General features: G+C 32.6%; 1 protein-coding gene across 1 annotated transcript; it reads left to right on the forward strand.

Annotated features, from left to right (window-relative positions):
• Positions 1-6,078: 6,078 nt before the first annotated feature.
• LOC127707996 (fucolectin-like) lies at positions 6,079-18,281 on the forward strand. The gene is made up of 3 exons (XM_052212782.1): positions 6,079-6,251; positions 7,286-7,522; positions 18,048-18,281. The coding sequence occupies exons 1-3, from the start codon at positions 6,146-6,148 to the stop codon at positions 18,257-18,259; spliced, it is 555 nt and encodes a 184-aa protein (XP_052068742.1). The 5' UTR covers positions 6,079-6,145; the 3' UTR covers positions 18,260-18,281.
• The last annotated feature ends 2,152 nt before the right edge of the window (positions 18,282-20,433 follow it).

Raw genomic sequence — 20,433 nt, forward strand, 5'->3', positions numbered from 1 at the left:
ATTAATTTAGTTTAAAAAGAATGAAGAATACTCGTGTTAAGGGTAAAGATCGATCGAAATCTTTTATTTTTATACCTTTGCGTGGGTAGAAGGACTTTGATTGTAGTTTATCGGGTGTTATACACATTGATATATGTTATGATATCTATACGCATAACATCCGATTATCTGTTTATCATGCCTTTTCTGGTCCTTTAATTGGATAGCTTGTCAAAAGTAAGCTTGATAACGTCGTCTCAAAGCCGAGAATAATGAAAAAAAATAAAACCCTCTGCTAAGACCGGAAAAAGGTGGTTATTGATTATATCAATCTAATTAAAAAATCGATCAATCATAACTCCGTATATATATGAGTATAACGAAATCTGAGATTTATATTTTAATTAGATTGTGATTATATCGATTCGATACATATCGTGACTACATCGTGCCTTGACATACATAAAACTCTCTGGGGTAAAGTTGACCTAGGACTTATTTTGTTTTTCTGCTCAGGTCCTTTTAGATTAGTGTGCTTTGACAATATTTCAGGTTTGCTTCCCAAAACTTTCGATTGAACGAACCTGCTAAAGGTTTCTCCCCAAAAATTTTAACCGGTATCATACACTTGTATATACATGTTACAGGTATTTTCTAAATTTAGGCATTTTGTAAAATGCCTTAAAACTTAAGGTATTTTCTAAAATGCCTGAAAGATTCAGTCATTTTACATAATGACTAATTTTTCTAGGCACTTTACAAAAATTGAAAGGCATTTTACAAAATGCCTGAAATTATTTTATAGAATGAAATGTTAAAAAAACAATTGACAGCTTTGAACAACAGAGCAGTTTTATTTATGATAATTACTGAATGTTAAAGCTTGCATTTTAAGAGTTTAAATAATCAAAAATAAATTTCACAGAATTATTCCAAATTCACACAAGCATAGAACTCGACAATTATTTGTTATTTCTTAAAATGTTTGGATGACAGAACTGTTACACAATATTTGTCCTGATTTTTTTGCAAATACATTGTTTGGCGTAAAATCTGGTTTTAGCACTTCGACCGCATTTGGAGTAACCTGTTCAACAACATTGGGTTTCGCAATAAGCAGACACGTCACATATTAATATCTTCTATTTCATATGTTCCCAAAAGATTCAAAGTACATTATCATGATTAGTTTGACTTGTATCTTTTGGCTAATAGCTTTTAACGGACTGAAGCAGATCTGACTATGAAGGGTGATGCATCTATAGCAGGAGACGCTTACTCTGTCAATGCAGCGTTATTTGTCTCTTCTTGGTCGATTTTAGAGATTTCAACCACAGTTAACTACTGTCTCATTAATTCATTAGGTTGCAAAGACCCAGGAATTCCCTTGAGGCAGTGAAGATGAAGATACTCATATCTTTGCACCACAACCAAACACGACCTTGTATGGCGAAACCCATGCTATAGAGGAGAATTTGTTTGGATGCACGTGGATGTATAAATTCTTATTATTTCTGAATGTGGACATTAAATATATTGCCGCATGTTAGTAAAGTGCAACACTCTCTGCACGTTAAGAACTCTACGACCGTTCTGTAGGTGGAATTTTCTGTCCTTATTCAAAATACCTTCATTTCAATTGCAAGCGGCAGTCGAAATTCCTGTCTTTTATACAGGTCAATCCACTGCAGAAATAACCCATATGAATTAAAACCAAATTGTTCTCGTCTTAAACATGCATGAAATATTTGCTACTGAAAGCAAACAAACAGCAATCAGTCAATTAAAAACAAATTTCTTTTTCTTTTCTTCATATGTTTCACTTCACTGTTTTGAATCTCGATTTTCTAAAAATTCGTTTGTAAATTTTGTTCTATTGAAAGAACAATTGTCTTTCTGCCATTATGACGAAATAATCATAAATTAATTTACTACATGTACTAGTATCTGAAATACAGAGTGAGTACATACTTAGCGTAGTTTCAATAAAAAAAAACATATCATATGACATACAAACCTTCCCATATAAAAAAAAAGAGATGTGGTATGATTGCCAATGAGACAACTATCCACCAAAGTTCAATTGAAATTGATGTAAGCAATTATAGGCAACCGTACGGCCTTCAATAAGAAGAAAAACCCATACCGTATGGTCGCTTATAAAAGGCCCTGACATGAAAAATATGAAACAATTAAATTGAGAAAACTAACGGCCTAATTTATAACAAACCAATTTACGAAAAACAAATATGACAGACATGAATCAACGACAACAACTGAACTACAGGCTCCAGCTGGTTTTTGAAGAATAAATTAATTCTACCGAACCATTAGTTATTTTCTTTGCAAGATGTTGTGTTTTTGTTCACTTTTTTGTCACATGCATCTCAATAATATCCTTTTTGTACAAATTGCCTGAAACTGAACAGGCAATTTGTTGAATTTTGTTTCAAAATTTCAGCCCTTTTGCAAAATTACTAGGTATTTTTAGTCATTTTATATAATGCCTGTCAAGGTTAGGCATTTTATAAATTGCCTGAAAAATCAGTCATTTTACAAAATGCCTAAATTTAGAAAATGCCTGTAACATATATAAAGACTTTCTTAACGATTTTCATCGATTATTTTGTTATGTGGCGTTCACACAGTGCCGATTATGGCTCCCGTTAGAGACCAGACAGCGCTGGGACACAAAAGGTGAAAAAGACGGATTACTACCCTGAATGATCTGGAATGTCTTTTCATTGTCAATACGATTGAGTCCAGACAAAGCCGTTTGCAATGCGGTACAGCATATTGTGATAGGATTGCGTTCCGACAATACCTGATCATCCCGAATATGGCGACAGCTTTCTAACGGATACCTACCGTCAGCTTCGGTTCACTGTCTGGTCACTGTTAGATCTCTGTCGGATCACATTCGGTTGAAACGGAACGCTGTCGGGACAGATTCGGTCGTTTTTAACCATGCAAAAGATACAACTCGGATTAGAATCGGATTGAGAAGGGGATACTCGGGACAAATTCGGCTGGAAACGGCTGAAGAAGGACGCTTCCTGAACAATATCTGATTGTTGTCGTGTTTAAATAATTGTTTTTACAAATCTTAATTAAAGTTTGAATTTCCAGCCACGATTCACAGGATCTTGATCAGACTTTTGACAAATTTTAATAGGGAATGGTCTTGTCAAGGCCAGTTATAAAATCGTGAATGTGTGACCCCAGCTTTAAATGTTTACTTTAAGTAACAGTGGCTAGTGTCTTAAAACATAATTTTGAACGGGGTTCATAAAATGTATCATTTTCCCGACATTTGAAAAAGCAATATGTCAATCACATGATTATATTTTTTAATTGATTTTTTTAACATTAATTGATATCAGTAACAGTAGTGGTCATGTACATCTCGAACGGCTATTTTGCGAGTAGCTCTTCTTACAAACTACGATCGTTTAGTGATACTAAAGTTTTTGGTATAAAGAGGTGACCTGGCCGAGCCCAACACTCTATCACGCGACCACATTTGCGGCCAGTTCAAAGTCATATATATGCAGGACAGGTATGGTTGATATATTTAAAAAAAAAATGAGATAAACAACTTTGGTTCAGTTTAAATATCTTGAAAAGAAAAATAAACAGACCAAAAGTAGCATAGTATATAAGCTTATATTGCAATCACCTGGTGTCTGTTGTCCGACATATCTTCTCATTTGAACTTGCCTCGATCAAACTTAGGCACACTAATGTTCCGAAAATGCTTCAGATATTAGCGACCAATCAAAACAGAAAGTTAAATTATATTTCGAGCCATGATCAACACGACGGATGTCAATAGTGGAGCGGGAACTACTTAAGCCATTTAGAGTAATCGATTTAACACCGGTATTTGGTGGGCTCGTGTTGCTTAATTTTTATATAGTTTTTTATGGACAATGGACAATTGCATGTCTTTTCTTCGTTTTAATTTTCGCCATTGTGTTGTCTGTTTTCTTCGATTTATATGGTTTTTTATTGCTCCTTTTGTCCCTTTTGTCCCCTTTTCAAAGACCACGTTCACAATTTTTATCCTTCTACAATAGAGAGCTCCAAAAAGTTTTATTTCAATATCTGTCTGATATTATATTGGATGACATTTTAGTAAAGGAAAACAAGTACTAGTAAAACAAATATATAATTCCTCGACAAAAGCTTAAGTTTTATATTTGAATATATTATATATGCCAATAAGGGTACAGACACGAAATCGGAACGTTCTTAAGTGGGTGGTATTTAGGTATGGGAGAATCCGTCCATCTGTCCGTCCGTTCGATCGTCCCAATTTTGTCTCCGCAACTTGTCCTTAACCGCTTGACAGTATTTGTGATTCTATTTCATTTCTTTATCTACATGATTTTTGGTGTTTTCTTTAGGATGACACGGACGTGTACTTCGTCATATATATACACTGTAGTACACATTTGTATCCGCCTATCTCCATTAACCCCTAATCATATAAAATGTATGAAAAATTATTAGAATCTTAACCATATTATACTTTTTGTTTTGGTCCGAATACATTTTGGGGTTTGCCTTGCCAAAGCATAAACTTTATCATAGCTTATTTGGCGGTACCATTTTAGTATCAGCATGTCATGAATCCGAAACCTCTTTTTAGATAATTACAATTTATTGAAATGTTCTAAAAATTTTAGTCGTATACAGTGGCGTAGGAGTAGACCGAAAAAGTGGGGAAGGGAGCAAACTTCTTAAAGCAAACAATGCATCTATAGAGATTAGTGCTACCACCTCTTACACCCCAGCCCCGGCTCATATGCCATTGATATAATGATAATGTATAGTACACCTCTTTTATATCAGAATCATTTTCGCGGTTTCCTTCAGCAAACCATGAGCACACTACAGTACACATTTACACCCCCTTCTACTAAGCTCCTAATCGGAATTTTATGATGAAATTTTCATCTTCACAATATAATGCAATTGTGCACCTCGATCATATTTTCATATTTTGTTTTTAATCTATTATTTTTGGGGTTTCCCTACACAAAGCATAATTTTTGCAAGGGCTGGGTAACCCATTTTGTGAGCTTGGCTAGCAGTACATCGACCTTAAATTCGATATTTATTTAAAAATAAGATGTGGTATGATTGCTTTTGAGACATATCTCAACCACAGACCAAATGACACAAACGTTTACAACAATACATCACCGTACGGCCTTCAATAATGAGCAAACATTAAAAAATGTAAAACAATTGAAACGAGAACACTAATAGCCTGATTTATGTAAAAAATAATGAATGAAAATCAAATAGGATATACAGCAACAAACGACAACTACTGAATTACAGGTACCTGCCTTGGGACTGGCACATACAGAATGTGACGGGATTAAACATATTTGCTGGCACCAGTTTGAATAAAATATGACAGAAAACGTACGATTTCGTTAGCAAAGATGGAGAAGCCTCTTGATGACGTACAATGTAGTTTTGGCAAACGTTTCAAAATAAACCAACAAGGATTTTTTTGTAGAAATGTAATCCCATCTTTTGGATCATTATGTTACTAGTATAACGAATCTGTTTCAGTATTGGATTACACCGATATTTATAAAAATACCGAAAAAACACTACTCTAAAATGTACAATAATTGCAACAATGAAAACGTATTTCTTTTCTCTTGCTTGTTTATATCATTTAAGGATGTTCGCTACTCTGTTTCAAAATAACAAGCCTTTTAAAAGACTATTATAAATTGATAGCATATAAATAAAGGAACTAAAAAAACCAGAAAAAAATGAAGGGTCCGTGTGCTTGTTTTCGAGATATAAGCCATTGAAAATTTGGCGGGAAATAATTCTCTCTAGACTTATCATATATTTAATATTGGCACCCCTTTTCATTAAAAAAATATGAAAAAATAACAAGGATTTTATAGCATTTTCAAATATGGCTTTTTAAACTATATGTTATAAAATTATGAAAAGAAAAGTAGGGGTTAGCGGGGAAATTTTTTTTAATGGCAGTACATGGATAAAAACAGAGGATTCCGAATATCTGGCAAAAATTCAGAAACAAGAGGAGCGAACATCCTTAAGATTGTCTTCTCAGATCCATGCAACGGGTGACTGTCGACGTCAAGACATCTTCTACTACAGTAAGATGGAGAAAATGATTCTGGGACTTGAACGAAAAATTGAAAATTGTGCATCGAAGGAGAGAGTTAAACTTGAGGAAGTAGTTGAAGATTTCCAAAGTCAGTGTTACGGTTAGTATGTAAAATTTATAGCGAACTTTTAGAATAACGCGTGGCTTAGACCTATAATATAAGCCTCCACGGGTCCATATCGTTTGCTTTTAACGTTTTCTATCTGATTTTTTTAAAAATTTAATGCTGAACCACAATAGATACTTTCAAAAGTGTGTGTGTGTGTGGGGGGGGGGGGCAAAACTATGTTCCCCTCTCCCTACTTTTTGGCCACTTTTTTTTATCCCTTTTGCTGATCACTTTAACCAGTTTGCCACCTCCATTTTCAGTATACTCCTACACCACCGTGTAGTAATGACATCAAGGAAAATCATCTTCTTAAGCATTTTCGTAAAATTATATACATTTTGGGTCACTTATTAATAGTTTTTTTTTATCCGCTGTGTAAATGAACACTACATTGAAATGTTTCAACACTATGCAAATTTTGTCATTTGAATTTATGCCATCTTTCGACCTTTCTGTGTATGAATATTCATTTGTTTTGAAAGATCATGAAGTTTAAACTTTACACAAACAACTTTAACACAAAAATAAAATGACTTTGTAATACCAACTTTTTAGACCAAATAAATGCCCCATCCTATGAGCAGTAAACTATTGCAGCCAGTTTATGTCAGGATGTAGTTTTATGTAACTTGATATATTGACTAAGCTAACTCATATAACGACTTAGGTAACTTGTTATCAAGATTGAGTAGCTCATAATCACGACTTAGGTAACTTGTTATCACGATCAAGTAACTCGTCATCAAGACCTCGCTTACTCGTTATAACGACTAAGCTAAATCGTTATAGCGACCACGCTTACCCATTTCAACGAACCTTATAACTCGTAATAACGACTTAGCTAACTTGTTATTAGTTCAGTACTCGTTGTAATGACTATAAACTTATTACAGATTAACTTATGCCGTTTAAACGATTTGCTATGTCGTGATAAAAACTTAAATATCAAACAACCCCATGACACTAACCGGCTTCCGTAGTTTACACGTGCATTTAACAATAGTTAAAATTCTTCTTGTCAATAGGATTATGTGGAGTGGATAATTTAGCACTGCAAAAGACATGTGGACAAAGTTCTGTAAATGGCAAATATAGCTGTGAAAAGGCACTCGACGGGATTAAGGATAATTTCATGCACACAAAAGATGGATACAACAATCATGGTGTTTACTTCGGCGAAGCTTACCCGTATTGGTGGGTGGATTTGGGTAAAAACTGCAAAGTCAAGCGAGTCAAAATATACAACAGAACACATTGTTGTGGTAAGTTAACTTAAAATAACTATTATTACTGTATGAGTGCGCTCACTTCCTTTGGATAACTACACTTTTAAAGTCTTGGTTGTTCTTTTTCGACTCTTTTGATTTTGTTTTTCCCTTAGTTTTTACTCCAAAACTTTGACCATGATATGATAAATGTACTAGAGATGAACATATGTTCGCATGTATGGTAGATTCACAATTTGTTAACTACAAGAAATACAACGTTACGGTATTAAAATTCGAAAATATAATTAATGAAGATATTGAGTTTTTACTAAATTTTTTCGGAAAATAAAAATAAAATGAGTGTAAACATTCTTGATAGCAACAAACCTCGCAGTTCCATATAAACTGTACACTCATTTGTATTGTTAAGCCCGCTGTCACTATCAAAGTTTTCTGGTACAAGCCGATTTTCTTGGTCAAAGTTTTTGGTGGTTTTTTTTTTATAGTGACAACCTTCAAAACCATTTGATCAAAAACTTTGACGGACTTGGATGAAATAGAATCTCATCCTATTTTTCTTGAAACTTGGATGGACTTCGAATGGAGCTATCCAATCACCGTGCAGTTTTTACTTGGATCAAGTTTTGATGAAAAACTTTAACCAAGAAAACTTTGATACTGACTCGTTTACATTAAAATTAAAAAATAGCTACTTCAAGAAAAATAATGACTAATATGGACGTGATGACAAAAAAAAAATTAGAAAGAAGCTATATAAAGCAAAAATGATCACCAAAATGTGATCTACAAATAAATTTACATGGCTGAGATCGTCAGCCGACTCTTTTAGGAGTTATTGCCCTCAAATAACAATCATTATTTTTACTTATTTGTGCGTTTTTTGGTGCAAACTATAGTAGACAGAGTGAAACTTTAAACAGCAAAAATTGTCAGCAAGATAAGATCGTCATATGACATATCAGTATCCGTTCCAAACAAATAGTCTCTTGCACAGTATAAATTTTATGCAAAAATGCCAAGTGAGAGATACAGGCCCCTTTAGAGCCTCGAGCTTTGTGAAGTGTTATTGATATAGCTATATTGAATTTGGTTAGATAAAATAACAGGGTTCCTGTTGAGTTCCCCTCTCAAACACAACTTTGGCTTACCAAAAAAAGTATCCTGAAAATATTTTAAAAACATCAACTAAGTATTATATTTGTTTTATTGCGTGAACCCTCAAGGGGTTCACGCATATATATTAATTGATGCTGTAGTCTTTCGGAATACCGCAAATGCATATTGTCTTTTCGGAATACATCTGTTCTTTTCTATGGCCACCTGCGTAATATGTAACTCGAATAATTACAGCGCCCCCTTACGATCATTGTCCTCCAGAGTGTAGTGATCGATATGTAAACTGGTCCGCCGTTCCATCTATTGCTTCGTCAGTGTAGCGATAAATGAACACAACAGGGGTCAAGTTTAATCGATATGGAGCGTAATATAACGACTGGATTATTCGGGTTACGTTATATGTAATTAATTGACCTAATGAATATGTATTAGCGTCTTACACAGTTGCTATAGAGATAAGTGTTAATCGAGACTGAATGATATTTTACATCAGTAGTTAATTAAATTATAGTCGCATATGTTAATTTTTCTGAAATACAAGCTGTGTAAACATTCGACATTAGATTTTAAGCGAAAAAAAATATCGTCAATGGTTAGGCGTTTTTAAGATTTTAAAACTGAGCCATTTTAGCGAAAGTAAAAAAGAGCTAAGTCCGTTTATGCAGTAATTAAGGAGTTTTTAAAAATTGTTCCTATTTTAATTAAAATAGCAAAAATGGAATTATTATAATCTTATTATTTAATTGGTAAAATATTGGAACAACATATTTTTTTATCGTTATCAAAATACAAATTGAAATAAAAAGAAAACAAATTAAAAGAAAAACAAACTGAACCTTAAAGAATCGTTGAGATGTGTAAAATGCAGATACGAGATGCTACAATGAAACATTTCATTTTTTAATAAACATTTAACTTATCAAATATTTTAGCGGTATGATGATGATTCTGAAAGAGTTATTAAATTTTAGGACTTGATGTCTGAGATGACGGATAATAGAAATGTTGATTATGCCGTCATAAATTATGCAATAGCAGGAGTGAAATACTAATGCAGTGTCAGAGATAAAACAGCGATTGTCTTTTATAGGGACTGAGTGATGATAGATACAGTCATAGATAAGATTATGAATTTCTATTTATATTATTATTATTAAGGCTCTACATTTGTATCAAAATATGAATAAGGAAAAAAAAGCAATAATTAGAATAAAAGACAACGCAATGAAATCAGGCAGTTAGTTTTCTCGTATGAATTGTTTTACATTTGTCATTTCGGGGCATTTTGTAGCTTACTATGCGGTATGGGGTTTGTTCATTGCTAAAGGCCGTACGTTGACAATAGTTGTTAACTTCTACGTCACTTGGTCTCTGATGGAGATTTGTCTCATTTGCAATCATACCACATCTTCTTATTTTTATATGAAGTAAACAATGAGGTCTGATCTATTCCTCGATGTTTGGATTGAAAACTATTATACTTAAGTTACTAACGGTATGTGATTGCGAAAATATATTATCAATTGTCCAAAGAATTATAATAACAGGAAGATGAATATTATCTATTCCAGATTATTTTATAAAATTAGAGATGCGTATGTTAATTTTTTATAGGAAAATGTGTGAGTTTTCCAAAGCACGTGTGTCGACTACTCTCTCCAAAAAATATAGTTATAAATGACATAGTCAATTCTTTTGTTTTATTATGTAAACCCCCTCCCCCCAAAAATAAATCAGATTTAAAGTTGAAGTAGCTGGTGCACAACTTCATGTCCACGCTAAAGGATAATCAGTGCATGTTTCTGGGAATTCCGTCAATTTGTTTTCCAGGAGTCGAGGCAATCTGTATTCATAAGCGAATTTAGAGGGTCTATAGTTGACAAAGGCTTAGAGTTTTTCTGGCGACAAAATAGGACGATATCATAACAAATTAGACGATACAAAAACGTTTATATTCATAAGAAAAAATAGCACAACTTAGTAACAAATTAATTTTTCTTAAAATCACTATCCGTATTCAACGGATGATTTTTAAATTGCGTACTGGACATGAGCTATACTGAATTGGCACTGTTATTCCTGCTTTACTCTGTCTGTCAAACACTCATACACAAGAATCAGGGACAGCTCAGCGGGTGTAACGTTATCAGTGAATAACAAGGGAGCACTTCTGGACTGATAAAATTTAACATTGTTGTATATGGAAAAAACATGACAGTTGCTTTAAAATGATTTGTCAACATTTTATTTCTACAATCAGAAACTATTGCCATGGCAGGTGAAAGAGTTATTAGATTTATCTTTATTTTGATGTAAAAAAATTTTTTTTATGTTATTTAAAAGTGGTGTCCCTAATGATTTTAAAATTTCCCATGAAAAGATACGTTTTTCCTACATAACTTAACCAAATTCAATGATGACGAGTGGTAGTAAAAAATTCCTATAAAATTCATTATTGCAGTGACATTATTTCGCCATGTCCCATGTTATTTTTGTATAATTATTCTTTCTGAAGGTGCAAAAAAAAATATTTTAAGTTTGCATTTGATGGTGTCCCTGGAAGTTTGAATATGGTGATTATTTCGTTATCAAACGTCAATTCATGTAAACGTATATTGTAAAGAACTGAAACCGATATCTATACGTACCATATTGGGAAAGACGGAAAATGTTTGATATAAGATAGCGTCGAAACTTTAAAAAAAAAATAATAATATTAATCATTTTTCAATTATTGTTTAAAATAAATTCATGATGACGAAAATGTTAAATTGAATTTTAGTCCCGATTAAAAATTGTTGAAATTTTAAACATTATCCGGATAATTTAGATATATAGATAGAACTTAAACACATTTTGTATGATTAGAAAATTGCTAATGAATTACAAAGAGCTTATTTGCAGTACACATGCACCTAATGACAAAGGAAACAATGTGAATTAATTAACTTGAAATGCAAAGCATTTGTGTATTGCTATTTAAGTGTTGTAGGGTTCGGGAAAATTAATATTAATGATTTAATTGTTTTTCTTTCTCGTAAACACTTATTATGTATAATACATATTTTATTTATTGGAAGGAAAAAGCTATGTACAAGTATCGTTTATTGTGTTCTTATCTTAACCATATTAAGGTGTGAATTTAAACAATAACCACCCGCTGTTTTATCATCTGCCAGCTATTCAATTAATGAAAGATGTAGACCGACATTCATGCTGATTTTGAATATCATTTGACAGTACTAGTTTAATGTACACTTAACGTATAACTCCGTCAACTTCTGTACTCAGGGATGTTTATACATGAACATATATAGCCCCGTCTAGCATGTCTAGTGTGCACGAGAGATTTAACTAAAATTTTGAATGTTGAAATATTGGAATGATTCGTTCATTGTTGAAGACCCTACATCAACTGTCAAGATGTAGAACAGGAATAAAAGCCCTGTTCATTGATAATTTTCTATGTTTTCTATGTATTGTGTGCGATTTTGTCCCATGTACATTCACTCCATATCCTTTTATTTTCTATCCAATATGTTAATTGTGCATCTAGAACATTCAAATGTCCGATGATATAAAAAAAAAAAAGACTTATTCAACAGTTAAATTATAATAATAAATCCAAAAACAGTTGGGCACTCTCTTTGACATATCATTTGATATGTGCAACAGGTTTTCTGATATTTCAAAAATAATATTACTTTGCCTTTCAATATCAGTGTAATCATTTCTATCAGACCAAACTTTTTCTATGAATGAAGGTAGATGTGGGGTATAAGTAAATGCAGAAGTCATGAACTTCTGGTAAATGAGATAGCAACCCAACCATGCACATAAATAACTTAGACATCTAGAGAGCAAAATATAGCCTTCTCCAAAAGACAGGCTCTTACAGGGCAACTTCAATACTCAACAATAGACATGCCTTTATAAAAATGTCAGGATCTAAATCGCCCAGAGTCTATACGTTCAATGTGAATTTAAAAGGTGTTTGATTACATCCTCGTTTTTCAGTCTCTGGTGGATTGTTTTCTAATATTGACAATAATACTACATCTTCTTATTTTTCTTAAGGTCTGTTATAAACACAAACATTCTCCAAATAACGAAAACAAATAAGATATGAAACACGACAACTACTTACGAGGTCCCCAAATTTTGACAGGTACTAGTACATGTATATGGAAATGTGTTCGAGTTAAACTTACTTTTGTAGGTCTCAACCCTCCCCCTTTTGAATCTCAGTATAGATTAACAGAACGTGCATAAAAGAAAATACAAAACAGACAAGTCCTAGAAAAGAACTTAACTCTGGTTTGTTTAAGTTTATGCCACACATCTTATTTTTGGTACGTAAATTTGCTATCATATGCCTTTTTTCACAGTTAATCGTCTAAGTTCCAATTCGCCTCCTATTAGTGTCTATATAAAAATGATTGTCCCACATGAGTGCATATTAAATATTTTTGAAAATCTATTTTGCCGGGTTATGTGATTACAAAATTATTTTGGATAGACATGTATTGTTTATAGATATAAGAAGATGTGGTATGAGTGCCAATGAGACAAATTTCCATCCAAGTCAAAATTTATAAAAGTAAACCATTATAGGTCACAGTACGGTCTTCAACACGGAGCCTTGGCTCACACCGAACAGTAAGCTATAAAGGGCCGTCTAAAATTCAAAGAATCCTCATACAATGGCTGTATAAAAAGTTGTATATAGCAGACCTATAATGCTTTTTCATGAACTTTTTTAGCGATTTTGCAGGTTAATATATATGAAAACATTTGTTATCTTCAACAATATGAATTGCTTTTTAAACTTGCCTGAGGAAGACGGAAAACGATCCCGGATACACATGTGAAGATGAAGCTCTATAGTTTATTGAAAAATTTAAATTCACACCGCATATGTTTTCGAAATTTATGACTGAGTTTCATATGAAATTGTATTGTGTCTGGTTTTTGCATATTACTCCCATCTTTTCTTTTCAATATGGGTTTATGTTAAGAATAAACATCATTATCTAACGGTTATACAGATACAGCGAAAATTGACACGAAGTAGGCAAATATTTCCAAAAATAGGAATTATACCAACCTGTATGTATTTCACACTAGTAAAAAAAGAAGAAAAAACGTGAGATTGCCTTTAAATTTACCTCTTTAAAATTATTGTAGCCTTAAAATTGTCAAAACTTATCAAATCGACTTTCTAAAATTCACAGGTTTAGTCTTTTTTACCCAAATGTTCTGAAAAGCGTCTCAAAATCGAAAAATGGATTTTTTAAGATTAGAAAAAAAACCCACCGCTATTTTAACTAGTTGCGATTTTAGTCTCTTTTTTTTTTAACTATGTTAGAACATAAATCAGGCCATTGTTTTTCTCTTTTAAATGATTTCTCATTTTTTCATACCGGGGCATTTTATAACATAACTTTTTATAACATGTATAACTGGGTTTACTCATTGTTGAATGACGTACAGTGTCCTATAGTAACTGTTGATAACATCCTCGTATTTTGTTCTTTCAATTGACGGAAAGTTTTCATCATACCACAACTTTTTATTTATAAGCCAATATATCCATTTGTTGAATTAAGATGATACATTTCAAATGTAGGACATAAAAGCCCCGGACACGAAGATGGTACCAGAAAAAAGTCAGGTTAGAGATAGTTTGTCTCTGATTTACAATGTGAAAAACTTATTTCATAGTAATAGTTTGTGTTTTCTTGAACATTAATAATTATAAGTATATGCAACTTGTAAACAAAATTAATTCACGATAAAAGAATTCATAATGATCTAATGATTATTTAGAAAATAGGCTGCGAAAATTTGTTATTACTTGACTGGCTTTATGGTACCAATAAATATATCCTTTGCATGAATAAAATTTGATAAGTCTTCATTTATCAATTCTAACGAACAATATCCCAAGCTGTAAAATGAATTTTTGTGATAAAAAGAAAGTACTTCAATAATTTAAGTTTCTCTAATATATTCAAACGATAGTAAACAGTTTTACTATTTCATTGTGAATTTTTGTCCTATCAATTATGTGACGGTCAGGAGTGGGACTTTGTGCCATTTACTTGCAACTCGGGACTGAAAAATTACCTTTACCAGAGACATATATATGTATATATGTCTCTGCCTTTACTTATGACCTCATAATTACCATTGTAAAGTCAATCGTTTACGGTTTCAGAGGCGTATAAAACAGATAGTAAATACCTTTTTTTCAGATTGTTTTTTACATAATCAAGAAGGACAAAGAAGATTCTTTTGAAAGAAAGATTTGTAATTATGCCAAATGAAAATTAAACTATGAACTTTTTTGACATAGTTAGTCGTGAATTCTTTCTACTACAGCCCAAGTAATTGCATATTTAAATATAATTTTTCTTTCTCTTTAAAACCAAGTGTCTTGCTGATAGCAAGGATTTAAAACTATACAAATCCTTGCTGATAGTTAACATGTTAAAGGATTCCCACTGATTACAATCAATTATCACATATATGATCATATATAGACCATCGCGACACATATCGAGAGTTGTCTTATCTTGCGAACTGGACACCAGATGAGTCAAGGAGATTAGAAACCCAGTTCAAAAGAATTATTTCTTAATTTGAGTTATCTCCCTCAAAAGTGTCCACAATTCTTGTACATGCGTATACAAACAATAAATCAACAACTTCATTATTTTTTGGCTAATTCACAAAAGGACAAGTTATGAAATGAAAAAGTGAGATTTGTTTCACTGAAAACATAAATTATTCAATTTGACCAATTTAATTGGTCATTTTGACTGTCCTCTAGATGACAATGCACTTTAATCATTTTGACTATGCTCTTTGTCGTTTGACTAGATGGGTAGTCACATTTGACTGAGTAGGGTGGTAATTATGACTATGTTTGGAAGTCAAAATGACCATATGTTATACTCGTTATGACGAATTTGATTGTTCAATTGACTATGCACATTTGTCAGTTTGACAATTGAATGCAGTCCATATGACTTATTGAAATAGTCGAAAGTGACCATGTTGTTTAGTCAACATGATTACTGTGAATAGTCACGACTGTTAGACTGTTATTTTAATTTGTGTTGTGTTTTTTGTTCCACCAATTTACTTTGTGTGTGTTTCTATCCGTTTTGTACTTTTATGTTTCATTCTTCTGTTATTCTACTTTTTTTTGTTTCTCTTCAATAGGATTGACAAATACATCTGGAATATAATATCATTAAAAATACCACAACAGCAAAACTACCATCGAAACCGTATAGGACCACAAAGTGCTCAATGTTCAAATCCTTCCTATATCTTCATGATTTTCATGTGTTACCATTACTCAGTGACATATATTGAAGTCTAAAAATCAAATAAAGAAAATATATTTATTATATATAAACTCATTGTTAATTGGAAGTGTTTATTTCAGATATTTTTTCGGTATCAACTGTGTCAGTGTAATAATCTCTCTGGTCAAAAATCTCTCAGCTGTGTTCATACAAATAGCAATGTCTTCATTTGCTGAAAAATATAATTATATCATTTTAGAAGCTAAAATATAACAATAAACAAGTATATCTGTCATGTTAAAAGTTAAAAGAAAAAACAAATTTTAAAATCTTTGATCTAGTGATTTTGTCACTCATTTTATACCATTATTTTGTAATGTAAGTTCCGGGATCTTGACAGCCACCCATCTTATACCACAGCATTGTAATGTAAGCACCAGGATCTTGACAGCCACCCATCTTATACCACAACATTGTAATGTAAGCACCGGGATCTTGACAGCCACCCATCTTATACCACAACATTGTGATATAAGCACCAGGATCTTGACAGCCACCCATCTTATACCACAACATTGTAATGTAAGCACCAGGATCTTGACAGCCACCCATCTTATAACACAACATTGTAATGTAAGCACCAGGATCTTGACAGCCATCCATCTTATACCACACCATTGCAATGTAAGCACCAGGATCTTGACAGCCACCCATGTTATATCACAGCATTGTAATGTAAGCACCAGGATCTTGACAGCTACCCTGAGGGTTTTTTTTTGAATTCATTGTTGTGAATATCGATTGCAGTGTTTTGTTTTTACAGTTTTTGATCAGGTGAAAAATAGATATCGCTAAATACTCTTTTCAATCGAAAATACGTTGTATGTGTATCAAAATTGATATCCTGTATACATATCTCCCTCTGTTTTGTATTGTCATTAATTTACGTCAACATGTGCCGATATATTACATTCATTACACTTCTTTTTCTCAAATTTAATTTTTGTAAGTTAGAATTAAAACAAATGTACATGATACTTACTTTAAACAATTGGTTTAATTGACAAAATAGAAGTTTCGTGCCTCCTGGTTTGTTTACATCTACACGATCTAGGGAACAAAGGGAACGCGAAAGAGTGCGCGTGAAAACCGATACTCTACACCACGTGGTGCTGTGACCACCCAACATAGTCAATTGACTATGCAGGTAGTCATAATGACTTGATGGGTAGTCATGTATGCTGTTGACTACCTTTCGGCTAATATTTGACTAACTGAATAGTCATAGTGACTAATTTAAATTTTCAGTGTTGAACCATGGAAGTAAAACTGATTTAAGTACTGTAAATTCAGAAATTATTGCGATGTTTTTATTATTGCGAAAAATGCGACAGGGTTATAATCGCAATAATTTAAACTCGCATTTTGAAAATTTTTATATGAATTAAACAGGATTTTTTTCAATATCGCAAAAATTTAAATCGCATTTTAGTCTAAAATGACAAAATCGCAATAATATAAAGTTTAGGTTTCAAACTATTTCTACTCTAAATACCTGATTTGAGTTTGTTGACTGGGATATAGATAAATTGAGATCAAGCATATCTTGAATATGATAGCCAATGACCAAACCATATTGGTTTTCCTAAATGGTTTAGTTCAGGATTAACAAATACGAATATAGCTTAAGGTTTGAACTATAATTTTCAAACTGGCTACAAAAACAAATAATCATGATTCATTTCTTTAAACTTTTTTAAACAAAGACTGTTTTCACAGTTAAATTTCGACTTCAGCCAGGAAGCTACCTCTAATTCCCAAAATAGTACCTCAGAAAGGAATTAACATTCAGTGGTTGCTTCTTATTTATCATGTTGTAATAGGATGGGAGAGAGAGAAATTATTTCTTTAACAAGAAAATTATGCCCAATATAGAACATCAGTTTCATTAAGAATCCATGTAAGTTTATCTACATCTTATATAAAAAAGAAATGAGGCGAAATCATGCATCTTTATAAAACAATTATCTGATCTTTCATTCCAAACATGCATTTAGGTTCACGATTGCATTTCTTTTTTTTAAAGAAACCAACTTGTTTGCGATATATTTATTATGTTGCAGGTGAAAGACTTCATGACTTGGAAATTACCATAGGAAAGACCTTGTCGAACATGAAGTTTTATGCTCGTTTTACGGGACCAGCTTCACCTGGGCAGGTTTTAAATATGAACTGCAAAATACCAACAGCAGCACGATACGTCAAGCTGATGATAATGGACAGGAGTGTGCATAATTGGCTTCATGTTTCGGAAGTTGAAGTATTTGCTGACTAAATAAAAAGAATATGACACCGAATCTTGGTTGTATCATGGAATTATTATATAATACTTCCATGGTTGTATCAATGACATACACTCCATGCCCTTTTTATATAGGGATATTTTTGAAGATGGAAAATAGTAGTTAATATTCATTATACTTTTGTTATGCCTCCCCGACAAAATGTTCGGAGGAGGCATGTTGTTTTACCACTTCATGTCCGCTGGTCTGTCCGTCCAACATAGGGTACATGGTTTGTCCGGATTACTCCTACATTTTCGAAGCTAGTACTTTTAAAATATGCAGGTTTTTGTACATATACTAAAGGCACAGGCACAGAAAAAAATATTTTACTTTTTACTTATATATATACTGTTCAAATAACACGTGTTATAGTAAAGTATATATGTTTTTTTTCAGAGACAAGTGCCTGCGACTTAGAGCGTTCAAATAATCATTGTTTTTTATTTCTTTACATTTTCATCAAATAACAGGATGTTGCAGTCATTTTCCTACCAAAGGTCGGTGGTTCTCTCCGGGCATTCCGGCTTCCTCTACCAATAAAAAGTGACAGACAGGAAATAGCACAATAGTGTTGAAAGTGGCGTTAAACAAAAATCAATCAATCAATCAATCAGGATGTTGTCATATGGTTGGTGAAATTACGCATACAAGGTACAAGATTCAATCGGCTAACTTCTGCAGTTTTAAAGCTGTAACTTTTGTATAGTACTGCGTGTTTGAACATCAGAATTTCGAATTTCTTTAAATTTCCCACAAATGACAGGATATTGAACTGATAGATATTTTTGCCCACTTGACAAAAGTCTAGTAGTTTACTTTTGCTATTTCATGATGAAGTAATAATGCATTTGGAAATGATGACTTTTCATCGCTGTTGTTGAGTCATGGATCCTTTTTTTTTCTTTTCGGTGTTTGTTTGTTTTTTATTTAAATTTCTTTAATATTTCAACTTGTGTTTACTTATGTACATACGATCTTACAATAACAATACCATTAGATTATATGTGCTGCCCCTTTATACTATGGATATTAGAATAGAGGGGCATTCAGCATTATTTTACGTAAATAAAGAATCAATTTCTATGCATGTGCATAGGGAACATAAATCAACCAGTTGATACGATATTCCAATTTGGATTGCGTTTAGTTTCTATCATGAATAAGGATGAAAGCTATTGAATGGTAAGGCTGATGTTATCCTTTCGAAAGTTCTACAGACGCCACTATTATTTGGTTGACCTATGACGAATAGCTGTTTCGCAGATGACCGCATAGTATGAGGGTCTGGATTGGGGGTTTATTGTTTTGCCAATTATCTCCATTTTATATATTTTAGCACCCCATTCTTCCCTTTTATTTAATAATTTGAACTATTTTTCTCTATTCTTTATTTTTTTGACGCATTTTACTGTAGATTTGGCCCATTATTCTCTATTATGTAAATCACATCCAGACCCTCGTATATATGTTCCACTGTTGTTGTCGTTTCAACGTTTTTCCTTTGGCTATGCTGTCGTCTGTTTTTCTTCGACTTGCGTTTTTCTTATATACTCGTGTGACCATTGCTTGTGGAAACAGAATGCGTTGGTAAGGTTGTCCCTTTTCCTTCAAAATTCACAGCGTAGACCTGTCTTATTTTCAACATTGTCCTTTTTTATCTTTGATTTGCTTTAGTTTTAGTTTAAACAATATTTTATATTTTTCAAAAGTGCACAAATTACAATAACACTAGTATAATAGAGATACAGGGATTCGGAAACAAGAACAGCTACATATTGTAAAGAAACCCCCTATGATATAATATTCAATGTACATTAGATATTCTATGTTGTCCCATTAAATGATTAGTTTTAAATAGTCTAAATTTAAAAGCAAGACATCATCTATTTTCTTAATCTTGTCATGATCCCATCAATGCATCACATATTAAATTCATGTATTTTATACAATGTTTATAATAGTAATTGGTTTATTTGTCTGTGTGAATTGTTCAAACGGGAGAGTTAAATCACAGAAGCCTATTTTTTGGTTCCGCTATGCTTAATCAGTGTAGTGGATCAAGGAACTATTCAAAAGGAGGAGTGGCTACCTGTAAATAAGGGGTGGAAGAAGGGGTCATACTTTATATTATACTTATTTTTAAGATAGAAATAAGGAGATACCG

The sequence above is a fragment of the Mytilus californianus genome, unplaced genomic scaffold (assembly GCF_021869535.1).
Source record: "Mytilus californianus isolate M0D057914Y unplaced genomic scaffold, xbMytCali1.0.p SCAF_7, whole genome shotgun sequence".
Classification (NCBI taxonomy): domain Eukaryota; kingdom Metazoa; phylum Mollusca; class Bivalvia; order Mytilida; family Mytilidae; genus Mytilus; species Mytilus californianus.

Excerpts from the sequence above, each read along its gene's own strand:
- LOC127707996 (XM_052212782.1), top strand. The coding sequence starts at position 6,146 with ATGGAGAAAATGATTCTGGGACTTGAACGAAAAATTGAAAATTGTGCA. Across the intron at positions 6,252-7,285 it reads TTTCCAAAGTCAGTGTTACG|GATTATGTGGAGTGGATAAT; the intron begins GTTAGTATGTAA and ends TCTTGTCAATAG. Across the intron at positions 7,523-18,047 it reads CAACAGAACACATTGTTGTG|GTGAAAGACTTCATGACTTG; the intron begins GTAAGTTAACTT and ends ATTATGTTGCAG.